General features: G+C 35.4%; 1 protein-coding gene across 15 annotated transcripts in view; it reads right to left on the bottom strand.

The window, feature by feature from the left end:
- The window catches only part of LOC105203569 (osmotic avoidance abnormal protein 3), a 185,795-nt gene that overhangs the window by 30,715 nt on the left and 132,316 nt on the right, over positions 1–22,764 (bottom strand). For 7 of the 15 annotated variants that reach the window (XR_005575728.1, XR_005575727.1, XR_005575724.1 and 4 more), the window contains exons 7-9: positions 20,781–21,292; positions 8,750–9,062; positions 7,228–7,401 (exon numbers count right to left, since the gene is read on the bottom strand). Coding sequence is in view for 4 of the 15 variants with exons in the window: in XM_039454463.1 (XP_039310397.1) it covers positions 7,793–7,850; positions 8,750–9,062; positions 20,781–21,292 (883 nt within the window). In the remaining 11 variants the exon portion in view is untranslated. Of the gene's footprint in view, positions 1–5,633; positions 7,851–8,749; positions 9,063–20,780; positions 21,293–22,764 lie in introns of those variants that run through there. The other 8 variants (XR_005575732.1, XR_005575731.1, XR_005575730.1 and 5 more) reach the window with 3 other exon arrangements.

The following is a 22,764-nucleotide window of genomic DNA, read 5'->3' as shown; positions in this document are numbered from 1 at the left end:
GTTTGACTTATATTAATTATATTTATTATTTTGTACACAAAAAATTAATGTCTTATGTTGGGAAATCAACCCGTAATGTTGGCTAAATTACCGTTCGAGCGCGTCTAGTTATGTATCGGTGCTTTAATGGCGCACGCATAGGTGGATGTCGCAAGTGAGATTCTCTTTTCTGTACACCCAAGGACTTTGATTCTGTCTATGGGGAAATTTTCCAAACTGAGAAGTCACCACTTTCTACATACTCGCAGTTCATGATTAAGAAAATGACTACAGCTTATTGGTCGATACGTTAATCATGAACTGTAAGTAAGTAGAAAGATAGCGTCTTCTCAGTTTGAAAAATTTTCCCATGGACAGAATCAAAGTCCTTGGGTGTCTTCTCTCTGTCTCGGACGCTCGTCGCAAGTAGTCGTGTGTAAAAAGGATCTCTTGCGTAGTAAATTATTTCTACGTATACGCTGTATGTTTTATTTGCGAATAGAGTACCCAGAATACCCATTATCTTACAACATCGTAATTATTGTTATTCTTCAGTGTGGTGTCATTTTATTTTGAAGTAACCAAAAATATTTACATTTAAAAACAAATCATAAATAAATAATAATTTCTTTACTCATAATTCGTTTTTCGTACATACTGTGACATATTATCAAAAAAATTTGACTAATTTTAGCCGTTTAAAAAAATCACTATTCTTATTATTACTATTATTATTATAAAACTCTTATTTCAACATTTATTGTATTGTATTGATTTGTCTTCAATGCTCTTTCGCGTAATCAACGCCAAATGAAAGAAATCCGTTTTATTGTGAAGTACTATCGAACGCACAGATGGGTAGGCATACCTTGCATTATGCAGAGGTTTTTAATTATTTTTGGAAAATAGTAAGGTCGCATCATAACTTTGTCATATACCATTTTTAGTAATAAAATAAACTTTATTTTGCTTATAAAAAAAATGAAAATTTTGAAAAAAATAGTGGTGGGAGAAAATGCAAAAAAGTATAATAAAATTACAAACAAAAATAAAACAAAGGTTAAGGCTCTTATAAATAAACTAAAATTAGGGAATAATGAGCTCAAGAACCACGCAGGATGTCAGACGCAAATAAATAAATCAACGCATAACTCCAATGTTAGACAAACGTTTCGACCTTTAATGACGGTTTTCTTCAGTATAGATATTACAAGTCTATAAAACAACAATTAATCGTTAGAACTAATTAAGATATGAATTTATCAATATAAACAATAAAGAGCAAACAAAAATTAAAACAAGTTACCGAATAAATAGAGATTGTGCAAAACCGCGGTATACATCTTATTTCAACGTCTTAGCATAATAATATTATAAACGACCTCAACAAACGTGTGCAGAGACAAAAGCTTTGTAAATACCACATAAATTGGTTACTAACAAATAAATAAATAAGAAAATGATATTAAAATGATGACTTTAAAACTTGTAACAGAGGCAACAATACAAATTAAATAATTAAAAGATATAAACGGAAAATAAATAAAAATAAATAAAAATAAAGCTGTACAAATCATAAGATATAAAATTGTAAAAAAGCGCATTATAAAAATTATGCAAAATAAAAAAAAAAAGGAAAAAGAAAATAAATCAAAGCAAAAATTATATACAAAATACCTCTAAGCACCAAAACTCGTGCATTGAGATGGGATGTTACATCTTTGTGAGAATAGATACAAATAATAAGGACCGAAACGAGATCTTCCGAGGTCCGAGCGTCGGTGCTAGGCGCGCGTACGCGCACGCCGTCATGGCTGGGGCTCTCTATGGAGCCCCAGTCTGGTTTAAGGAGGCTCTGGCCAGCTGCCGCATACGCGACATTCTGCGCTGTGCAAAGGCGGCTGGCACGGAGGATCGTGCGCGCGTTTCGGACCGCGCCCGGCGCGGCAACCCTGGTTCTGGCGGGACTCCACCCGGTGGAACTAACGGCCGACGCTCAGGTTTGGGTATATGTCAGAGTGAAGGTTGTCCGCCTAGCAGGGGAGTCGTGACTCCCAAGGTTGCCGCGCTACTGAGGGAGAGAGCGCGCCGGCAGGTGAGACAGGCTTAACGAGAAAATCTTGTCAACGACCCGCCGGCGACTCGAGCTCTAATCTTGGAGGCCGTCTTACTCTACTTAGACGAATGGTTGGACCGCTCTTGGCGTAGTCTGTCCTACAGGGTGGCAGAGGTGCTCACCGGACATGGGTGCTTTGGTAAGTACCTGTGCAGGATAGGGAAGGAGCCGACAACACAGTGTCAAGACTGTGACAAGAAGCTAGACTCCGCGCAGCACACGTTGGAGGTCTACCCAGCGTGGGATGAGCTGCGCGGAGTCTTGAAAGAAGCGATTGGAGACGACCTCTCCCTGCGGGCTGTCATCTGTCAAATGGTCCGCAGGGAAAGCGCGTGGGTCGCGGTCCTCTCCTTCTGCGAGCGAGTCATGCTGCAGAAGGAGAAGGCCGAGTGAGAAAAGGAACGGAAGGGGAATTGCATGCTTTTCCCTCCCCATAATGATGACGAAAACGGCGGGGACAAAGCTAGAACCAACGTCGGCCTCCGCCCCGATCGTCTAGAAAAAGGATCGCCCCCCGCTCCCTAAAAATCTCCCGGGTAGCAGGCGGCGGCGAGGGGGGGGCGCAAACATTGCGGTCGGCCTCTCACTCTACACCATAGCGGAGGAGGGAAACGACAATACGGATGGAGGGCGCCCTTCTTCCCCCTCGGTCGCGGGCCCGGCTTTCGGGACACGCAGCTGCGGGAGGAGAGCGCCCTGTAGTGAACGCGACGGGACCGTCCCCATTTGACATTGGGGGGGGGGGGAAGCGGCTTGACACAGGGCGGAGTTGTTCCCCCACCGCTTCGCCGGGGAGAGAGAGGGAGTCTCTGTACTCCTCTCCCTTAGAGAGGATAGGTGTTCCGCGCCGATGTACAAGTCGGCGCAAAGGGGCCGGATACCCTGGGTCATACCCCCATAACAACTAGGGGAAGAGGCGGGGGGGATGGTGTCCCCCTCCCCCGACCTGAGGCAGACTTGGCCTCACAGCCCTGCCGGAGGCCTCCATCACTAGGGTGCCTCCGGCGGCCGTTAGGGGTCCGGAGGGCTTCGGAAGTATGCTACACGCGTTCCCGGAGCCCCCCAATCAATCAAGTACCAAGGCAGGACACCCGGAAGGGTTTTAGTGGGTAGGCCCTCGCCGGCACGTCGGCGGCGGGGGAGAGCCCCACATAACCACCAGGCCTCCCCCGGGGCCTGGGGTATGCGGTAACTCATTTCCCCTCTGTAATAAAGAAAAAAGAAGAAAGGACCAAAACAAGATAGCTTCGGTGGCTCAAACAAAAGGAATAGAAGGAGAAGGGATGACGAATCTAAGAAGGGGGAATACGATCAAGGATAGGAAAATACACATCCGAGAGAAGTTTGGTATCGCTTTGTTTATTAAGTGCATGCAATTGAATTTTGATGTGTAACATCTCGGATATAGATCTTTTAACATAAGATGACTCTTTGTCTAAAACTTCCACGTTCTCCCAATCAAATTCACAATTTTCTCCAATGCGATGTAACGAAATAACTGAAGGAGAACTGGCTTTCCTAATATTTGTTTTATGTTCACTGATTTTTGTTTTTAATTGGCGTTTTGTCTGTCCTACGTAAAAAGAATTGCAGTCTTTACAATTAATTTTATAGACCACGTCATGACAACAAAGACGCTTTATATGGTCTTTGCCAGTAGTTATAAATTTATTCAGTTTAGAAGGGATCGTGAACGCAACGCTGCAGTCCAGCATCCTTACATGAAAAAGACGAAAATTTTACCGATTCAATGTAAGGGATCATAAAAAATTTTCTCACACGTTTATCTTCAACGCAGGTGTCATCTTTATAAAAAAGGTGTTTAAGTCTGAAATTTATCATGGAGGAGATCAAATTTAAAGGACAATTATTTTCGAATAAAATATTAACTAAAATTATGAAGTTCTTACGATGAAATTAAGGTATGTGATAATAAAAGTAACTTGTCAACCATACCAAAAATAACACCCTTTTTATGACACAGGGGATGGTGTGAGAAAAAATTTAAGTATATTCCTGAGAAATTTGATTTGCGGTATTGATCGAAAATAATCTTATTATTCTCCTTTACAAGCATAACATCAAGAAAACTGATTTTCCTCTCAATCTCTCTCTCCATAGTAAATTGTAAACGGTCATGCATGGAATTAAATGTGTCAAGGATGCCCAATAACGAGTTAGCCGGGGCTGCTAATATATTGTCATCTACATATCTACAGTAAAGAGGTAAATGAAGAGAGAGGAGTTTTTTCCTGATCGTATTCCCCCTTCTTAGGTTCGTCATCCCTTCTTCTTCTATTCCTTTCGTTCGAGCCACCGAGGCTATCTCGTTTTGTTCCTTATCATTTGTATCTATTTTCAGCAAGATGTAACATTCCATCTCAAGGTTGTGACACAAATTTTGGTGCTTAGAAGTATTTTGTATATAATTTTTGCTTTGATTTATTTTTTTTATTTTTTTTTTTATTTTGGATAATTTTTATAATGCGTTTTTTTTACAATTTTATATTTTATGACTTGTACTTTCATATTTATTTTTATTTATTTTTTGTTTATATTTTTCAACTATTTAATTTGTATTGTTATCTCTGTTACAAGTTTTAAAGTCATCATTTTATTATCATTTTCTTATTTATTTATTTATTTGTTAGCAACCAATTTATGTGGTTTTACGAAGCTCTTTTCTCTGCATACGCTCGTTGAGGTTATTTATAATGTTATTATGCTAAGACGTTGAAATAAGATGTACACTGCAGTTTTGCACAATCTCTATTTATTCGGTAATTTTTTATTTTTTATTTTTGATCTTATTTGTTTATTTCGATGAATTCATATTTTAGTTAGTGCGATTAATTGTTGTTTTATAGACTTGTAATATCTGTACTGAAGAAGATTGCCATTAAAGATCGAAACGTTTACCTGACATTGGAGTTATGCGTTGATTTATTTATTTACGTCTGACATCTTGCGTGGCTCTTGAGCTCATTATTCCCTAATTTTAATAATAAAATTTTTTTAATTATTGTTATGAAGTACTGTTCAAGATATTTAACTTTTAATTAGAACATTTTTTTAATTTCTTATAATTTCGACAATACAAGTTTCAAAAGAAAAAAAACTGATTTTTTTCAAAGGGGTGTTTCACCTCCTAAAAGTGAGATTAGGCATGTATAAAAAATAGGAGTCTCTTATTTTGATCTGTACTACAATGTCTTAAACGCTCGTAAAAATTAAAGAGGGACATTTTCATAGTACACGGGTGCGCGTACCATGCGTTATAGGATGATTTTTAATTATTTTTGAAAAATAAAAATGTCGCATCACAATTTTATTATATATAGAATTTGTAATAAAATAAGTTTTATGTTGCTTATGAAAGACAATAAAAATTTTGAAAAAAATAGGTAAGTGGTAAGAGAAAGTATTTACAAAATTTTTTTTTAATCATTTTCTTTTGCTGTTATAAAGTGGCTCTTTGAGCCGTTCAACTTTCATTTAAAAGATTTTTCTCTATCTTATAGTTTTAACGATATACGCTTCAAAAGAAAAAATCGATTTTTTTCAAAGGGGTGTTTCACCCCTTAAAAGTAAAATTGGGCACGTATAAAAAATACATGTCCCTTACTTTTATCTGTATTACAACATATTAAAAGCTCGTTTAAATCTAAGGCAGACACGTCCGAAGGTTTCCTTGTTAGTTAAGTTATTTTCGTTACGGCCAATGGCCACTTGTTCGATGATGGCGCGTGCGAGCTTGATGGTAAATAGAAGCTACCTCCCTTTAATGAATTAATATTAGGCCGAGTCCGACCATATCCGGCCCCCACAGCTAATAAACACATTATAGTTTTTACAACGAAGGAACATAAAAGCACGAGACTCAATCGGTTAATTTTAAAAGAATGCTTTATCTCGTAACTAGACGTGGCCATTATATCTCAACTCCGTACATTAGTATTCAAAAAATTGAGAACCTAGACAGCCATTCCTGAAGATCAATTCAAATTCTTTTCCAAGCCACACTAGTGGTCAGCCCCGTAATAATAATAATATGTTTGGGGCTAACAATGAAACCACCGGCAGAATTATAAAAGAAAATTATCGCCGAAATGCATAGTTCAACAATTGGAGGTCACGAGGAAGTAACTAAGACCTACCGTCAAGTGTGAAAGAAATACTATTGAACAAAAAGGATAATTTTCAAAATTTTATTTAATTATGTAGAACTTGCCAATTAAAAAACTCATTACGCAGAAGATAAGACAACTCATGATACTCACCGATACCCTCAGTCGACAAAATTGCTTTAGATATGCTAAAGGCAACGTTACGCATATTTAAAAAAAATTTATATTTTCTCACCATGTAGGACCTGTTCACTAAGTACTCCGTCGTGGTTTCCTTACCTGACCTTAGAGTCAAAACTTGTTGAAGTTTACTTCCATAATTTTATCTGCTGATTCGGATGCCCTAAAAGTATTCTAACAGATCAGTGCACGAATTTTGTGAGCAATTTTCTAAAAACCATAATAAAAAATTCCGCATACAACACTTCCGCACAACCGCTTTCTACGCACAATTCAATAATTTCTTTGAGCGCTCCTACTACGTACTCCAAAAAATGTTTCATTAACAAGCACGAAAATTGGGATGGTCTGATAAAACAAACTAATTTTTCATATAACACGTCTGTACACAAAGGCACCAACGCCCTATAAGTTCGGCAGAACTACAAGCATGCCATTGCAATTTTTACACGACAAAGATATTGAAACATCATCACTATCTTATTAACTTGTTTGATAATATACGCAAGTTGCAGGCAGACGCCAAGCTAAATTTGGTACGGGTCAAATCAGTATTTAAAGAATACTACAGAAGGATTAATCAACAAACCTTTGAGCAAGGCGATTACGTCTTTTTACTGAACGAAAGACCAAATCAATTCGTCAACCATTATTTAGCGCCCTACAGAATCATAAAGGTACTTGACCATTACAACATTTGCTTGCAAATAAAGCGTACTACCAAGGTTGTACATGAATCTCTTATAAAAAGCGTATTATGACGAACGTGAATGAGCTCTACCTTTCATTTCAGATGGTCCCGATTTTTCTCTTGGAATTACTCACCCAGATAACCGAAATATTTCTTGGGTACGACTACGGAGGTTCCGATTTTAATTCCATGACTATTTCATTCTTAAATGTCGGAGAATGTTTTACTCCTGATGACAAGTTCAACACTATTGTTGTATATCTATAGCTTCTGCAAACCGCATAATACGCCGAAATCTTGGTCCACACCTGTAGAATTGAAATCGACAGATACATCGTCTACTGTGGAATGCATTCACACATATTTCTTGTACAGGGAAGTCATCGCAAATACCTCATCGAAATTGACCAGACAATTTGTTTCAAATTACATACAATGCGGGTATTCTCATATGGACATTCTACATCAATTGTTGACCTATTTTCAAACTCTACCGACTATAGCTGACTCTTGCCCATAGCGTTGTAATCGACGAAACTTGTCTTGGGTCGCAGTACTCTGACTCTTATGGTACATGAAATAACGTCGTCGTCGTCGAAGCATCAATTTATATCATTTACAAGAGCTATCATGCTACTACAACCATTGTAGGATCTAATAATTTTCTAATCTGGTACGCACTGCAAGTTCTTTCAGAACTTATGTGCGTCGATGAGAACGGTTTGAATGTCTTCTGGTTCTCTCTAGTTGATAATTCCTGTCAATTTCACTTTTATGATTTACTCTATCACAGACTAGCTACCAAAATTATTGATTCTAACTCCCGTTATTCCATCATTTAATTGATCATCACAGAGGATCTGACATTATCAAAGAAATCAGAAAGAATTATTTGTGAATCACTTTAATTCAAATCGAACAGCCTACGCTCGTAATTATTGAAACAAGTAGGGACTACCCATTAATTATAAAGAAACCAATCCTACCAAATAACCTAAATTAATGAATTTGTCTATGGTGTGTGTGGATGTGTGCGTGCATGCGTGTACGTGTGCGTGGGCGTGGGCGTGCGCATGCGCGAGCGCATGTCATTAGTTTTTTAACAGATAATGTTTATCTTTATTAAAAAATAGCGGGTAGTCTTTCAATAAGTTGGTGAATAGATATTTGACGTGGAATGAATAATGACTAGTAAAAGTTACCGCAATTTTAATGATAATTTTCGCGTAGACATTTTAATACCAAAAATATAAAAGTGATTTTGCAAAGATTAAAAAATCATGTTAAACTTTATTATTACACTACTTGTAAAGTATAATTAAATAAAATAAGTAATTAGTTATGTTATGTTATATGTTAAAAGTACACTAAAACTAAATTAAAAATTAACAATAATCATTTTGTAATAATAAAACGTAAATAATTATATATAATAAATAAACTTAATCTTATTATTATTAAATTAATTACATGTAATATGTAAATAAAGTTAAATTTTCTATAAAATTTAGTAAAAATTATGGTCTACAAATTCTATTAAAGCCAAATTAAATTTAAGCGTAATCTAAGAATATTTTTAAAATAACAAAATAATATAATTATTTAAATATTTTTAAAATTTATATTGAAATCTCAAATTACTTCAAAATTACTTACTCTTTCAACTCCATCTCTTTGAGATGAACAGGCGACTCGAATAGTCTACCATCATGCGAGGGTAAGGCTTCTAATATTCTTGGAGGTGGTTTCTTTACAGTAATGAAAGAATTATACATAGGCCGTTTAAGTTGCTCATCATAAACCCAGCCAGCGCGCATTGTCGATCTGCACTGATTCGTACTGTAACTACTTTCACCAAGCATCGGCGCGCTACTTTGCAGATTTAGCGCGTTTAACTGCAAATAGCCACTGCCACTTGCAATCGGTCCCAAGTCTTCCGAGCCTCCTGATCTGCTCAATCGATTTGGCTCTGTAACATTCGTATCATTTTTAACAGAAAAAATTTGAATTAATAAATTCTAACGTAGCATTTTTTTTAATTTAATAATCTGTTAAAGTAGTAGAGAGAGATATTTTGACCGTTGCTGTATCAATACAAATTGAACAAGAATGCCTTCTACGGTCGCAGCTAGATCTTCGTGCTTGTATTGTTTGTGTGATTTTATATACTTTTTTCAAGTTCAATAAACTGCGTGCCGAATTAATTTTCAGTCATAACACAATTCTAAATTGAACAAGATTAAATAATATCACGTATTACATTAAACGTATTATTAACCCTTTTCCCCCCTAGAAAATTTGTAAAGAAGTTAATGTAAAGAAATTATTGCAAAAAATATCACCTTAGCCAAGGTTCGAACCTGGGACCTCCCAAATCTCCGGAACGGGTGTCTTAGTCAACTCGACCACTGAGGCTGTGATGATATTTCTCGCAATAATCGACTATGAGTTAGAACGCTTTCCAAAGTGATATTTTTCGCAATAATCTTTTTACAGTTTTTTTAGGGGGAAAAAGGGTTAATATTTAATAATACGTGATATTACTTAATCTTGTTTAATTTAGAATTGTGTTATGACTGAAAATTAATTCGGCACGCAGTTCATTGAACTTAAGAAAAGTATATAAAATCACACAAAAATACAAGCAGGAAGACCTAGCTGCGACCGTAGAAGGCATTCTTGTTCAATTTGTATTAATAATTTGTATTATAATTGTCTATTTCACAGTGATATTGTTTTAATTATCAAACTTCTTTCCCGATTTCTATTAAATTTATTTATTGTAGCTAACTCAATATTTTATCCTATATAAAGTATTTTAAAGTTATTAATGATATTTTCTTCATATCCCGTACAGTACTGAAGCTCCCAGTAACATTTCAAAAACATTGCAAAATTTCAATATAATATTATACAAATATTTCAAAGATATTTTAGGTGTACAAATAAGTTTGGCACGTTTTTCGTAAAAATTAAAGTTTATTCACAAAAAACCAAATAAAGATTTAAAATTTGAAATAATTTTCATTATTTTCTATAACTTTGTTTCATCTATTAAGCAGCTAACAAATACTTTCGCAAACAAAACTTGGCAGTTCTGAATTGATAAACAAAACTTCTCGGACTTCTTCTATTATCTTAAGGCTCCTGAGTACTCGCCGCGATCATATTGAAGTCGTGACGTCAGAAGTAAGAAATTGCGTGAAACGATACGTAACTTTGTCCGACGTCCTATTTGTAAATAAAGGGTTTGTATAAAACAAACTAATCAGTTGGGTTTAAAACATTTTTAAATATCGGTCACGACTATCCTTTTTCCGCCTAACAGTAAATAGTCGTAAAAAACATCTAAAGTGAAGCTATTGAAACAGGAAAACACATGATTAAGCTAAAGTTTCCAACATGCCATTTGTAAATATAGACAATTTGGACAACACGGACTAATCAGATGGCTTTAAAACATTTCTAAATATCGGTCAAAACTATCATTTTTTCGCTTAGCAATCAGTAAATAGTCGTAAAAAGCACGTAAAGTGACGCCCATTCAGACAGGAAAACACGCGGATACCTATTAAGAGGAGTAAAAAATGTGCTTTTATGTATAAAATTCAAAAAAACTTTACTCGCGGTCCATTTTTACGAATTTGGTAAATACGAGACAAGTCACATTTTCACAATGAAACACATAATAACAAAATGACATGCGCGACAACATCTCATCGTCAATCTGTCACGTTTCACGTCTATTAGTTCTAATTTTGTCCACGACGGAATGTCGCTACCATCAACGTAGAGTTATCGGTTGAGGAGTCAGAAGCCTTAAAATGTAGATCAACCAAGTGATGCTGAGGCGATCAAAACAGGTGATCATTCAACGGGATTTGATCAGGAACAAAATACACAAAGGAGAATTTTTTAGGCTAAAATATGGATGATATCTTTTATCTTTTTTGTGGCACGTGGTAGAATGTTATCGTATTGCAAAATAAAATCTCTATTTTGAAATTATTTTATGCACATTTTATAAGTCACCAGCACCTTCATTTAGAGTAAAACAAATCATTCCTGTGGCGTCAATAGCAAGTTTTTCATGCGAGATAAATGTAATCCTCAAATGCTGTTTTTCGGATGTCACTATCACGATTATTGTTGTTCTTTGAGGGCATGTCGCCAACTATAATAGTACTTTTTAAACTTTGAGATTGGCATTTTCAAATCATCATAGGGCAAAAAACATTTCAATTTATACCAGGATTATAAAACGAACTTATTTGTACATCTAGTACAATATCAATATTTTGCTGAGCAATGTTGTACATAGAAATATAAAATTCTCAAGACATACATATATGTATTAAAACGCGCGAGGAATATATTCCGATATACAACTTCATGTCATAAGGTATTTATGTTTATTTTTGTATCTTTTTTTATTCTATATTTAACCTACATATAAATAGTGTTACGCCGGTGTGCTGCATCCGTACCCGTAAACTTAAAGATCTCACGGTCATTCCGGTATTTGATAACCAGATGACGGAGATCAATATAAGACAAAAGAGAGTCGCTTGTTGGCGACGTGTTGTTTATTCTTTGACTCGCCTGTCATTCGGGCGCCTGATTCTGTATTTCCTCATTTTAATGAATACAAAGTTTTTTAGTTATATCTCGTGAGTGTTCTTTCAAGCTTGTGAAAGAGTTTTACAATTGTTTAGCAACAAATATGAGCCGTTAACGCGCTGTAAATGTAACAATAATATTAATATTATTGCTTTGTACACGTTAATAAATAAAATAATACAACCATATTAATTAATTAAGTAACAGAATATTGTGTAATAGTTTTTATACTTATATAAAATTTGAATTTTTTAATATGTAAGATACCTTAGATTGTAATAGATAAGTTTTGAGAATATTTATATAAAAATATTTAAGAAAAATAAGAAAATAATTTTGCAGACACTTAACCCTAGTTTGTCCTTAATTTTGGATATTTTCCCTGCCATCCAAAAATCTATAGTATCCTGTAACTTTGTTGCATTATAACTCTGAACGGAAAGTAGAGGATAATATGGTACCCATTTTCGTTTTATTGTATAACTTTGTTTATAATCAATATTTTATATTGAAACTTAAACAATTATATTTGTCAGTCTTGTTTAATAGAGTTTAGACTCAAAAGTAATAAAATATTTATTACTTAGAATGTGATTTATAAAAATGTGACACACTACATAAATGGTAGAAGAAAAAACGTGGTGATAATATAGCTAGCCCAAAAATAATTTTAAAAAATTCAATTTAATTTAAAAAAGACGCAATATTTTGTTGCAAATCAGTATATTTTTAATTGCCTATCGTTTAAAATTTTCTTGATTAAAAATTCTTTTGCACTCAAAATCTTTAGAAATATTATTGGAAATATCATTTTATTTCTGTTTAACAAACAACAAACATAAAATGATATCTCTAATGTTTCTGAACACCGCCCTTTTGAGTAACATTCAATTTATTGAATCAAGAGATTTCAATATAAAAATTTTATTTAAAAAACTATATTAACATTTCATGTTATTATTTAACTTTGTATAACTCAAAGTGTACAGCTAAAAATAAAAAGTTAAATAATAAAAAAAAAAACACTTGAGTGTACATACATTTTTGTGATAATACGCTCAACTTTAAAAACAATGAGAAAATACATGTAATTAAGTGTTAAAATATACCTAAAAAAAGTTTAAAATTGCTCAAATGTAAAAATGCCTAACAATTATTGTATATTGGCGTATTAGTGTCGTTAAAAAACGGCGGGCTACTAATTGAACAATTTCATAAAGCATTGTTAGAATTCATCACCTAATAGCGGAAATAATGGTGGAAGCCATAATGTCTACAGTATCCATAATACCCTCTTATCCTCTATATTTTTTAACTCATTAATATTGAGAGTATAAATTAGTTCGGTCCGTTTTTGCCTTGCTTAAGAATCATTCCCATGGATTACAATCGTACGGACACTGTTTGTTGCGTAACTCCCCATGATTCTGCAAGCTCCTCTTGCGTTTGACACGAATCTTCATCGAGTAATGTTTCCAATTCTTTATCTTCAAATTTTTTTGGCTGTCCAGAGCGAGGCTTGCCTTCAACGCTGAAATCATCATTCTCAAAACGTCGAAACCATTTTCTACATGATTTATCAGTTGGATCATTGTTACTATAAACTTCTACCAGCATTCGATGCGCTTTAGCTGCACTTTTCTTTCAATTAAAGCAGAAAACTAAAACCTCCCGCAAATGCTGCTTAGTTAACACAAAAGTTGACACATTCAATATAGCAAAAACAGAAGTTTTGTATGAAACTCAAAGTGATATATACTGAATAGTATTGACAGATGTGTAACTTCTTTGAAACCACCGGAATCAGCTGTCACCTATGACACATTCATAACAGCCAGAGCCATCTTTTAGAAATGGACTGAACTAATTTGTATTTCCAATATGTGATATCAGTAAAATGCGGTGCAACCATTGAACTATACTCTAACTGGAATGGGCACTGCCATATAACATCCGTAAGCGGAAAATGTGATAGAAATAGCATGATGCGAGGGGCCACCTCTCTTTTTCTAAGCGTCCTCTGCGCATGCGTCAGCATTCACCTTACATTTCTACTCAGAAGTTAAATTTCTTCTTTGTTTTCATGTTGATACAGCATGTAACGGAATTCGTGGAAACGAGGAAGAAATTAACTTTTACTTAAAAAGTTGCTTAAATACTTAAAAAAATACAATACAATTTTGCTTTTGTTTTATTTATGTATGTCACTCAAGTCACTCGTTTATCTATTCTTATGTGCCGGTACTGCAAAACTTTCTAACGTGACTGTACTGATAAAGAGAGGTGGCCCTTCGAAATGACTCTCTCTCGTCACGTTTTCTGGAGGCTAGTGCCCATTCCAGTTAGAGTATAGTTCAATGGGTGCAACGATTCGCTGGGTTATAGTAGATGGTTGACTTACTAACGCCATAGTCTAACATATGCAATTATAACCCAGCGAATCGTTGCACCGCACTGTACATTAGAATCAAACAAAGACTAAAAACGCTAAACAAGACTGGAATCAAAATAATTTATTTTTAAATAATTATAACTTTTTAAAGAAATTCTATTGCAAAAATTTGCAAAAAATGACTTTGAATTTTAAAAATCTCACTTTTAACTTGAAGCAAAAACTAGATGGGATTGATCCTTTTAACTAATAAAAAATAATATTTCTTACGGAAATGGACTATTGTAACTATTAGTAAAAGCTATTAATAAAACTATTGGATTATTCGTCAGTTTTTTCGTGGATTATTGGGACGAACTATTACACAGAATTATTGAAAAATTATTTGAGCCCAATAGTCACTACGATTTGTATAGTCATATAAAATAAGTATTGATAAATCAATAATTAAACGTAATAAATTATAATTTCCAAAAAAATATTTCTTCTTTTTCGTTCAAAAGGATTAAATAAAAATTAAATTTGAATTAAACATTTATGTACAAGATTTAATAACAAATACAAATTGTTATGTTTACATTTTACATTAAAAATATAAAATTTTATATGGAACAACAAACCACATACATATTATATTTGAAAAAAAAACAAGAGCGAAATTCGTTTCGAGGTTACAACAATAAGTTCATAAAAGTTTCACTGAAGTGCGATTTAGAAAGACGGTCACGGTGGCGCCTAGATATAATGACTGTGGCCGCACTCGACTCACGAGAAAATCCCCCGCGGCATGGCCACCTAGTGGAAGCCACGCAAGCCGCGAAGGCGCGAAGACTGGCGTCGCGAAAAAGCTTTGAAACATAGTACAAAGTCTATGTTTGAGACTCAAAACCAAAGCAAATCGCTCGATTTTTGAGAGCACCGTAATATGTTTTTACGTGTAAAATAACTATTAATAATTGAATGTCTTGGATCTTAACCGTATTCGGTATTTCTGAAATGATTTATAAATGTTTTTCATTTCATAAATAATATACGTTTTCAATAAATTTTTAATTAATTATACCGAATGTGTATAAAATACGTTTATTATTCGTTTAAATATTGCTACAATAAAAACGTATAAATATAATTTACGCTTAAACTTTTATTAACATATTTAAAAAGTATATCATATCTGGATATTAAATCCTACTTTTGATACGTTATTTAAAGGGACAACTTTTACAAATCATAAACGTATTTAAGAAACGTTTAATTAGTATATGATAGTATTTTATAGTATTTTTATACGTGTTACAAATGTAAATGCATTTCTGGCATTTTATAAACCATTTTTCAACGTATAAAATACGTTCCTTATTATATACGTAATAAGAACGATTATTATAAACGTGTATATTGTACTAACCTATAAAAACCGTTTTACCTATATACTACATACAGGGTGTCAGGTAACTACCGCCCCTGGTTTCGTGGATTGATAGATCAAGTAAAACTGAGCAGAAAAGTCATTTTTTAATATTTGCCATAGTTAACAAAATAAAAATTAATAAAGTCTGCGAATAAGCGCGTATCACCGCGCGCAAGAACTGCCGACCGGTCGCTGAGACGTAGGCAGCCGGGGCAGCCTTCTGCCTCCTTACCGCGCCTCTCGCAGGCTGCAGCTACTGCTGCTTTTCCCTCTTTACCGCACCGCGCCGCGCCAACAGCCACGGCTGCCTACGTCTCGGCGACCAGCGGGCGGTCCTTACGCGCGATGATACGTGTTTATTCGCAGACTTTATTAATTTTTATTTCGCTAACTATGGCAAATATTAAAAAATGGTAAAAGACTTTTCTGCTTAGTTTTTGACCTATCAATCCACGAAACCAGGGGCGAAAGTTACCTGACACCCTGTATATATATATATATATATATATATATATATATATATATATATATATATATATATCTGCCAGATACCTACTATATATCTGTTTTATACCATGCTTGCGTTTAATAAACGTATAAAATAATCCAGTTCTTATTGGGTTTATTGTGAATAGTCGACTAATAATCATTTATATATTAACTATTAAAAGTAGTGTGCTGGTGATTATTTCAAATAACCTGATTATGAAATCAATAATCACTCATTCAAAAACTATTAGGAAATGATTATTGCGAATAATCCAATCATTAGATGCTACATAATCACTATTATAGAATGAATAATCACTATTGTAAGTCAATAGTGATTATTGGCTTTCCAATACTTTATTTCCGTAAGGAATGATATAAATTGCTCCAAAGAAGTTTAATTATTTGAAGTAACAAAAATTGATGTGAGGGAGAGATCGCCCACTGCCACCACACGCTATCCCTAGTAGTACAGTACATTGGCTTTACATTAGTTAATATTGGCGAAACATTAGTTATGTTGGAAGTACATTGGCTAATATTTCCCAATAAAGAGCCAATATTGGTCATAGAATTAATTGCACATGTACTTGTAATATTGCTCGTCAATTAATATACAATATTGCACTTACATTGGTAGCACATTGGCCAAGAAATGCCAATCAAAAGCGAATATTGTTATTTAAAGAAACGGTAATGTACTGCCAATGTTACGAGTCAACAATTATACAATATTGCATTTATATTGGAAGTGCATTGGTCAAGATTTGCCAATCTAAGGCGAATATTGTTTTTTAAAGAAACGGTAATGTGCTGCCACGGCGGGTCCCGATAGCGCACATCCTGATAGCACACAAATCACTCACAATGGCAGATGCCTAGAGATTTTCCGTAGGTTGGGTTAGATAAGTCAAGATGATTGGTTGGTGGGCTATCGGGATGTGCGCTATCAGAACCCTCCCTCTAAGGCGAATATTGTTTTTTAAAGAAACGGTAATGTGCTGCCAATGTTATGAGTCAACAATTGTACAATATTGCATTTACATTGAAAGTGCATTGGCCAAGATTTGCTAATCAAAAGCGAATATTGTTTTTTAAAGAAACGGTAATGTGCTGCCAATGTTACGAGTCAACAATTGTACAATATTGCACTTACATTGGAAACGCATTGACCAAGATTTGCCAATCTAAAGAGAATATTGTTTATGAAAAAACTGATAATGTGCTGCCAATATTACGAGTCAATAGTTGTACGATATTGCACTTACCCTATGATCAGAAAGTACCGGGAATTTTTTATTTAAAAGTACCGCGCATGCGGGAACCGGTTTATTTTTTTTTCTTATGTTGGTACGACCTCAAGACGCACATCTGTCAGGTTTTAGTGCCACGGGGGTACGGGCGATCAGCTGCCGTCGCCCCCTCCATTCCCACAATTAGGGAGGAGGAGGAGAGCGACGGCGCAAACACTGTGAGGGGGCGACCCTCCTCCCCTGCGGCTGCCGGCCCCGCTTTCGGGACGCGCAATCGGGCGAGGAGGGGGGCCCCTCGATACAATGGAGAACCCGGCGAGGCAGACCCGACCTGACGGTCCGGGGGGAACGACTCTGCGATGTAACGCGGAGCCGTACCCCCCCCCTCTGCCTCGCCGGGGAAGGGGGCGAGGGAAGTTTCTCCCTCCCTCCGCCCCCAGTGCAGTTAGGAGGACCGCGCCGCCGCCAGCGCGGCGCGCGAAGAGGCCCGGGGCTACGGCGGGGGCCGGATACCCCGGGCTTTACCCCCAAACGATCAGGGGAAGAGGCGGGGGTGGCTGGTTTCCCCCCTGGTGACCTAGGGCAGATCAGGCCCCGACGACGTGTCGGCGGGGAAGAGCCCCACATAACCACCAGGCCTCCCCCGGGGCCTGGGGTATGCGGTAACGCATTTCCCCTCCGTAAACAAAAAAAAAAAAAAGGGTTTTAGTGCCATCCGATCATTAGTGTCTGCCTGGCGTTTGTTTACATCAGTCAACTTTTTTCATTTTGCCGCATTTTACCATGAATAATTTTGTTGAACAAAGAGTTTGTTTGAAATTTTGTGTTGCGAACGAAATTTCGTGTGCCGATGCACTGAAAATCTTGCAAAAAGCATTTTGCGAATCTGCTCTATCAAAAACAAGAGCATACGAGTGGTATAAAGACTTTAAAAGTGGTCGTACAGTGGTGGAAGATTTCCCTCGTTCCGGACGTCCATCGACGTCGAACACCGATGAAAACGTGAAGAAAGTGAAAGAAATGGTGCTTGAAAATCGTCATATCAGCTTAAGAGAGATGTCTAATGAACTTGGCATTGCATATGGAACGGCACAGCATATTGTGGTTGATGTTTTGGGTATGAGACGCGTGGCAGCCAGACTCGTTCCGAAGGATCTGAATTTCTTGCGAAAACACCACCGAAAGACAGTTGCTGAAGAGATGATTTCTGAAGCCCAAAGTGATCCAACCTTCATGAAACGGATAATACGGGCGACGAGACATGGGTCTATGAATTTGACATGGAAACAAAGCAACAATCGTCCGAGTGGCGCTTCGAAGACGAGCCGAAACCGAAAAAACCGCGTCAAAGCCGCTCAAAAATGAAGGTGATGTTGACTGTTTACTTCGATTGCCAAGGCGTTGTGCACTATGAGTACCTTCCACCGGGCCAGACAGTCAACAAAGAATATTATTTATCCGTTTTGAAGCGTTTGAGAGATGCTGTACGTCGCAAACGGCCGGAAATGTGGGCCGACAATTCTTGGATTTTGCATGATGATAACGCACCATCGCATCGAGCCCGAATTATACTGAATTATTTGACCAAACATCAAGTAAATACCATCAAGCAAGCACCGTATTCACCTGATATGGCCCCGTGCGACTTTTTTTTGTTCCCCAAGTTGAAGTTGCCACTTCGTGGAAAGAGATTTCAGTCGATCGAGGAGATCAAAGAGAATGCGACGAGGGAACTAAAGGCCATCTCTTCGTCGGCCTACCAGGGATGCATGGAGGACTGGGTCAAGCGTTGGCACATGTGTGTTGCTTCAGATGGATCATATTTTGAAGGAGATAAAATAAATTTGCCTGAAATTTAACTCTATTTTGTTTTATTTAAAAATTCCCGGTACTTTCTGATCATAGGGTATATTGGAAGTGCATTATTGGTCAAGACTTCCCAACCTAAAGCGAATATTAGCTATAAAAGAAATATTAATGTGCTGCCAACGTTATGAGTCAATAATTGTATTGTAAATATTATCAATAAACGAAATAGGTCCATAAATGAAGAAACCTCAATCTACATCCCAATGAGCAAACAATATTTTTCAATTGTTTAAAAAAATTTTTTTTATAAAAATTTTTTATATTTAATTAAATTATTGTATTATATTGACATATATTTTCTAATTGCATTCTTACTCAAACAAATAACAGAAAAGTTATTCCAGATACTATTCCGCATTTGTGAAATTAGTAAAAAAACTATAATTTTATATTTGTTTATATAAATAATGCGCTTTATTTATACATATTCCATTTTGTCGATAACGTATATTGACCTGATCTACCAGTTATATACACGTATCAGCACAAAGTGTTCACAGGTCATCATGAGGGATCAGTTTGCAGCGATCACACCTGCGAATCGCAGTGACCTATTTCTAATGAGCTAGTTTTAGTTCAATATAAAAAAAAAGTTTCATACCAAAGTTTTTTAGTTTTTTTATACTTTGTATAATGGGGGATTCACTTCTTTGAAAATATCAAATTTTTTAATTTACCCTCACCTTCACTCATTGTTTTTGCAAAATATGAAAATTTTGTAAAGACAAAAATTAAAGTGCATTAAATACCAAATTTATATATAATGTTATAGTTGCACGTTTCAATTTTTAAAAAAACGAGATGACAGCATCATAGGTGCAAGTTAAAAAATGTCAATACGTCAGCTAGTTGTTCCGTATTCTACTTTATGCATACACTTTAATTATAAAATTATCATACAATGATTATTATTTTATGAATAGTTTGACTATAGAAGTGATTATTACAAATACTTCAACTATTGATAAGGCATTAGTCTTTTAACTTAAAATTACTGGATATGGTTTCAAATGTTTAATATTATTATGGATAGTTTAATTACTAAAATCACTCACATAACTATTAAAAGTAGTGCGCTATGGTGATTACTGCAAATAATCTGATTAGTGGAATCAATAAACACTCAATAAATAAGTATTGAGAAATGATTATTGCAGTAATCAGTAATCTCATTAATAAATTCAATAATCACAGTTACAAACTATTGAGGAGTGATTATTTAAAACAATTCGGTTATTGGATGTTAAATAATTTATTAGAAAGTGATAATTACTATTGAAATCCAAAAGGGATTATTGGCTTTCCAATAGTTTATTTCTTTAAAGATGTATTGGAAGAAAAATTTGAAATTAATACTCAAATACTCAAAATCTTTTGGAGTTCTTGACAATGTTTCTAGACTAGAAATAGGATGAAATAAGTATTTATTTTATCATTTTGTAAATCAAAAAAGAATTTTTTTCGGATTATTTGTATCATCTGAAAAATAAAGGTAACTACTTTTAGAAAATAAATACGAAGTTCAAAGCTCCCAAAAAATAATAATTTAAATGAGGCAGGAAGAGCTTCAGGGCCGTGCAGGGTGTTGTGCGCCAATACAAAATAAATACATATGTAACTACTTCTACCACTATGCTGCTCATATAATCTTACCGAAAGTCTTTGCTTCTCTTGCGTGTGCCAGAAGAGTATCCACTCTTCTGCTTCTCTGGAAATAAGAGTTCACAATATTCCAACCCTTTTTTCTCTCTATACTTTGTTTGCTATCTTCTTCGTCGTTGTCTTGATCACTCTCATTCTCATCATTGCTACTATTATTGCTATTGTTATTATGATCCGCTTTGGAGGAAATACTGGTGGGGTAAAGAATATCTACCCGCGCCGCAGAAGCGGCAGGAGGAAGAGGTATGTGAGGGGACACATCCGGCAAGCGCCATCGTCCTAATTCATCGCACCAGGTCGCCGCTTCCCTCACCGCAGTAATATCTCGAAAAGGACAGCCAGGTCGAAGATAAGGAATCATGAGGTCGCACAATTGGGACGTTAATAATTCTCTTCGAAGAAGCTCGCGACGTTCGGCATCCCAAGATGCCTGGAGATCCACTGCCTCAGCTTCCAATTGTTTTACTCGTTTCGCCATTTTCTTTAATGCATCTTCTGTCGACCTGTTATTTTAAATGTATTAAATGTATTAAAATGTAAATTACATATTATCTATAACAGTATGCACATTAAAACTTTCAGAGACATAAAGTGCGTAACAAATTAAATTTCTTCAATCTTGAGTTATCTTTTTTAAATCATAATTTGTATCAAGGAATTTGATGCTTGATGCTAGTGTTTTGTGCAACCACGTGACGTCAAAGTCCATAAAAAAAATTTATATTTTTCAATTTCAAACGTCAAAGCTTTTTAAGTGTTAATTAAATCATTGTTTGGATAATCTTTTATATATAACTAAAAAATAAATTTTGAAGATAAATTGTTAATAAATTTTGAAAATACAAATTTATTCAATAGCAAGTTAATATATTAATCTGTTTTATAATAAAATATTTTTACATAAAAATTTATGTGATAATAATATTTATGTTTAATATTAACTGAAAAATTTATTTAGAAAAATGAAAAAAATACTTGGAATAAGTGATTAATTATTTTTAATAGAATTTAAAAAAATAAAATTTTACACAGTTTTTCAACTTTAATTACTTATTTCATGTATTTTTTCATTTCTGTAATTAAATTTTTCAAATAATGTATAAGTATTAAATATAAAAAATATAATTATCATATAGACTTTCATATAAAATTATTGACTTACAGTTTCAAAATTTATTATCAATTTATCTCCAAAATCTGTTTTTCAGTTTGTTATACCCCGCGGTAGTTACAAGCAAAATAATATAATAGTAAATAGGGATTGAAGTTGTCCAAAAGATGAGGATCCACGAGAATATCTGAGGTAGCTGGATAGAGACTGGACACGTTTTTCTTTTCTATTTCTCGTAAATATATTTCTATGGTTGTGTACACTGTTGCTTACTTAATAATATACGTTCCGGCGATATAAGACCCGGCGCGTGTTAGGTTGACAGTCTCGATAACTCTTTTGAATTACGCTTATTTTTCGGAGTCAGTATAGATGTTCATATTATTTTGTCAAACCCCTGTGTGCGTGTGTGTGCGCGCGCGCGTACGCGTGCGCGTGCGTGTGCGTGTGCGTGTGCGTGTGTGTGTATACAGGGTGTCAGGTAACCGCCCGTGGTTTCGTGGATTGATAGATCAAGTAAAACTGAGCAGAAAAGTCCTTTACCATTTTTTAATATTTGCCATAGTTAACGAAAAAAAATTAATAAAATCTGCGAATAAGCGCGTATCACCGCGCGCAAGGACGGCCCACCGAGACGTAGGCAGCTGGGACAGCCTTCTCCCTCCTTGCCGCGCCGCTCGCAGGCCACAGCTACTGCTGCTTTTCCATCCTTACCGCACCGCGCCGCGCCTATACCCGCGGCTGCCAACGTCTCGGCGACTGGCGGGCGATCCTTGTGCGTGGTGATAAGCGTTTATTTGCAAACTTTATTAATTTTTATTTCGTTAACTATGGCAAATATTAAAAAATGGTAAAGAACTTTTC

This window comes from Solenopsis invicta, chromosome 10 (assembly GCF_016802725.1).
Source record: "Solenopsis invicta isolate M01_SB chromosome 10, UNIL_Sinv_3.0, whole genome shotgun sequence".
NCBI lineage: Eukaryota > Metazoa > Arthropoda > Insecta > Hymenoptera > Formicidae > Solenopsis > Solenopsis invicta.
This window is presented reverse-complemented; position numbering and strand designations above follow the sequence as displayed.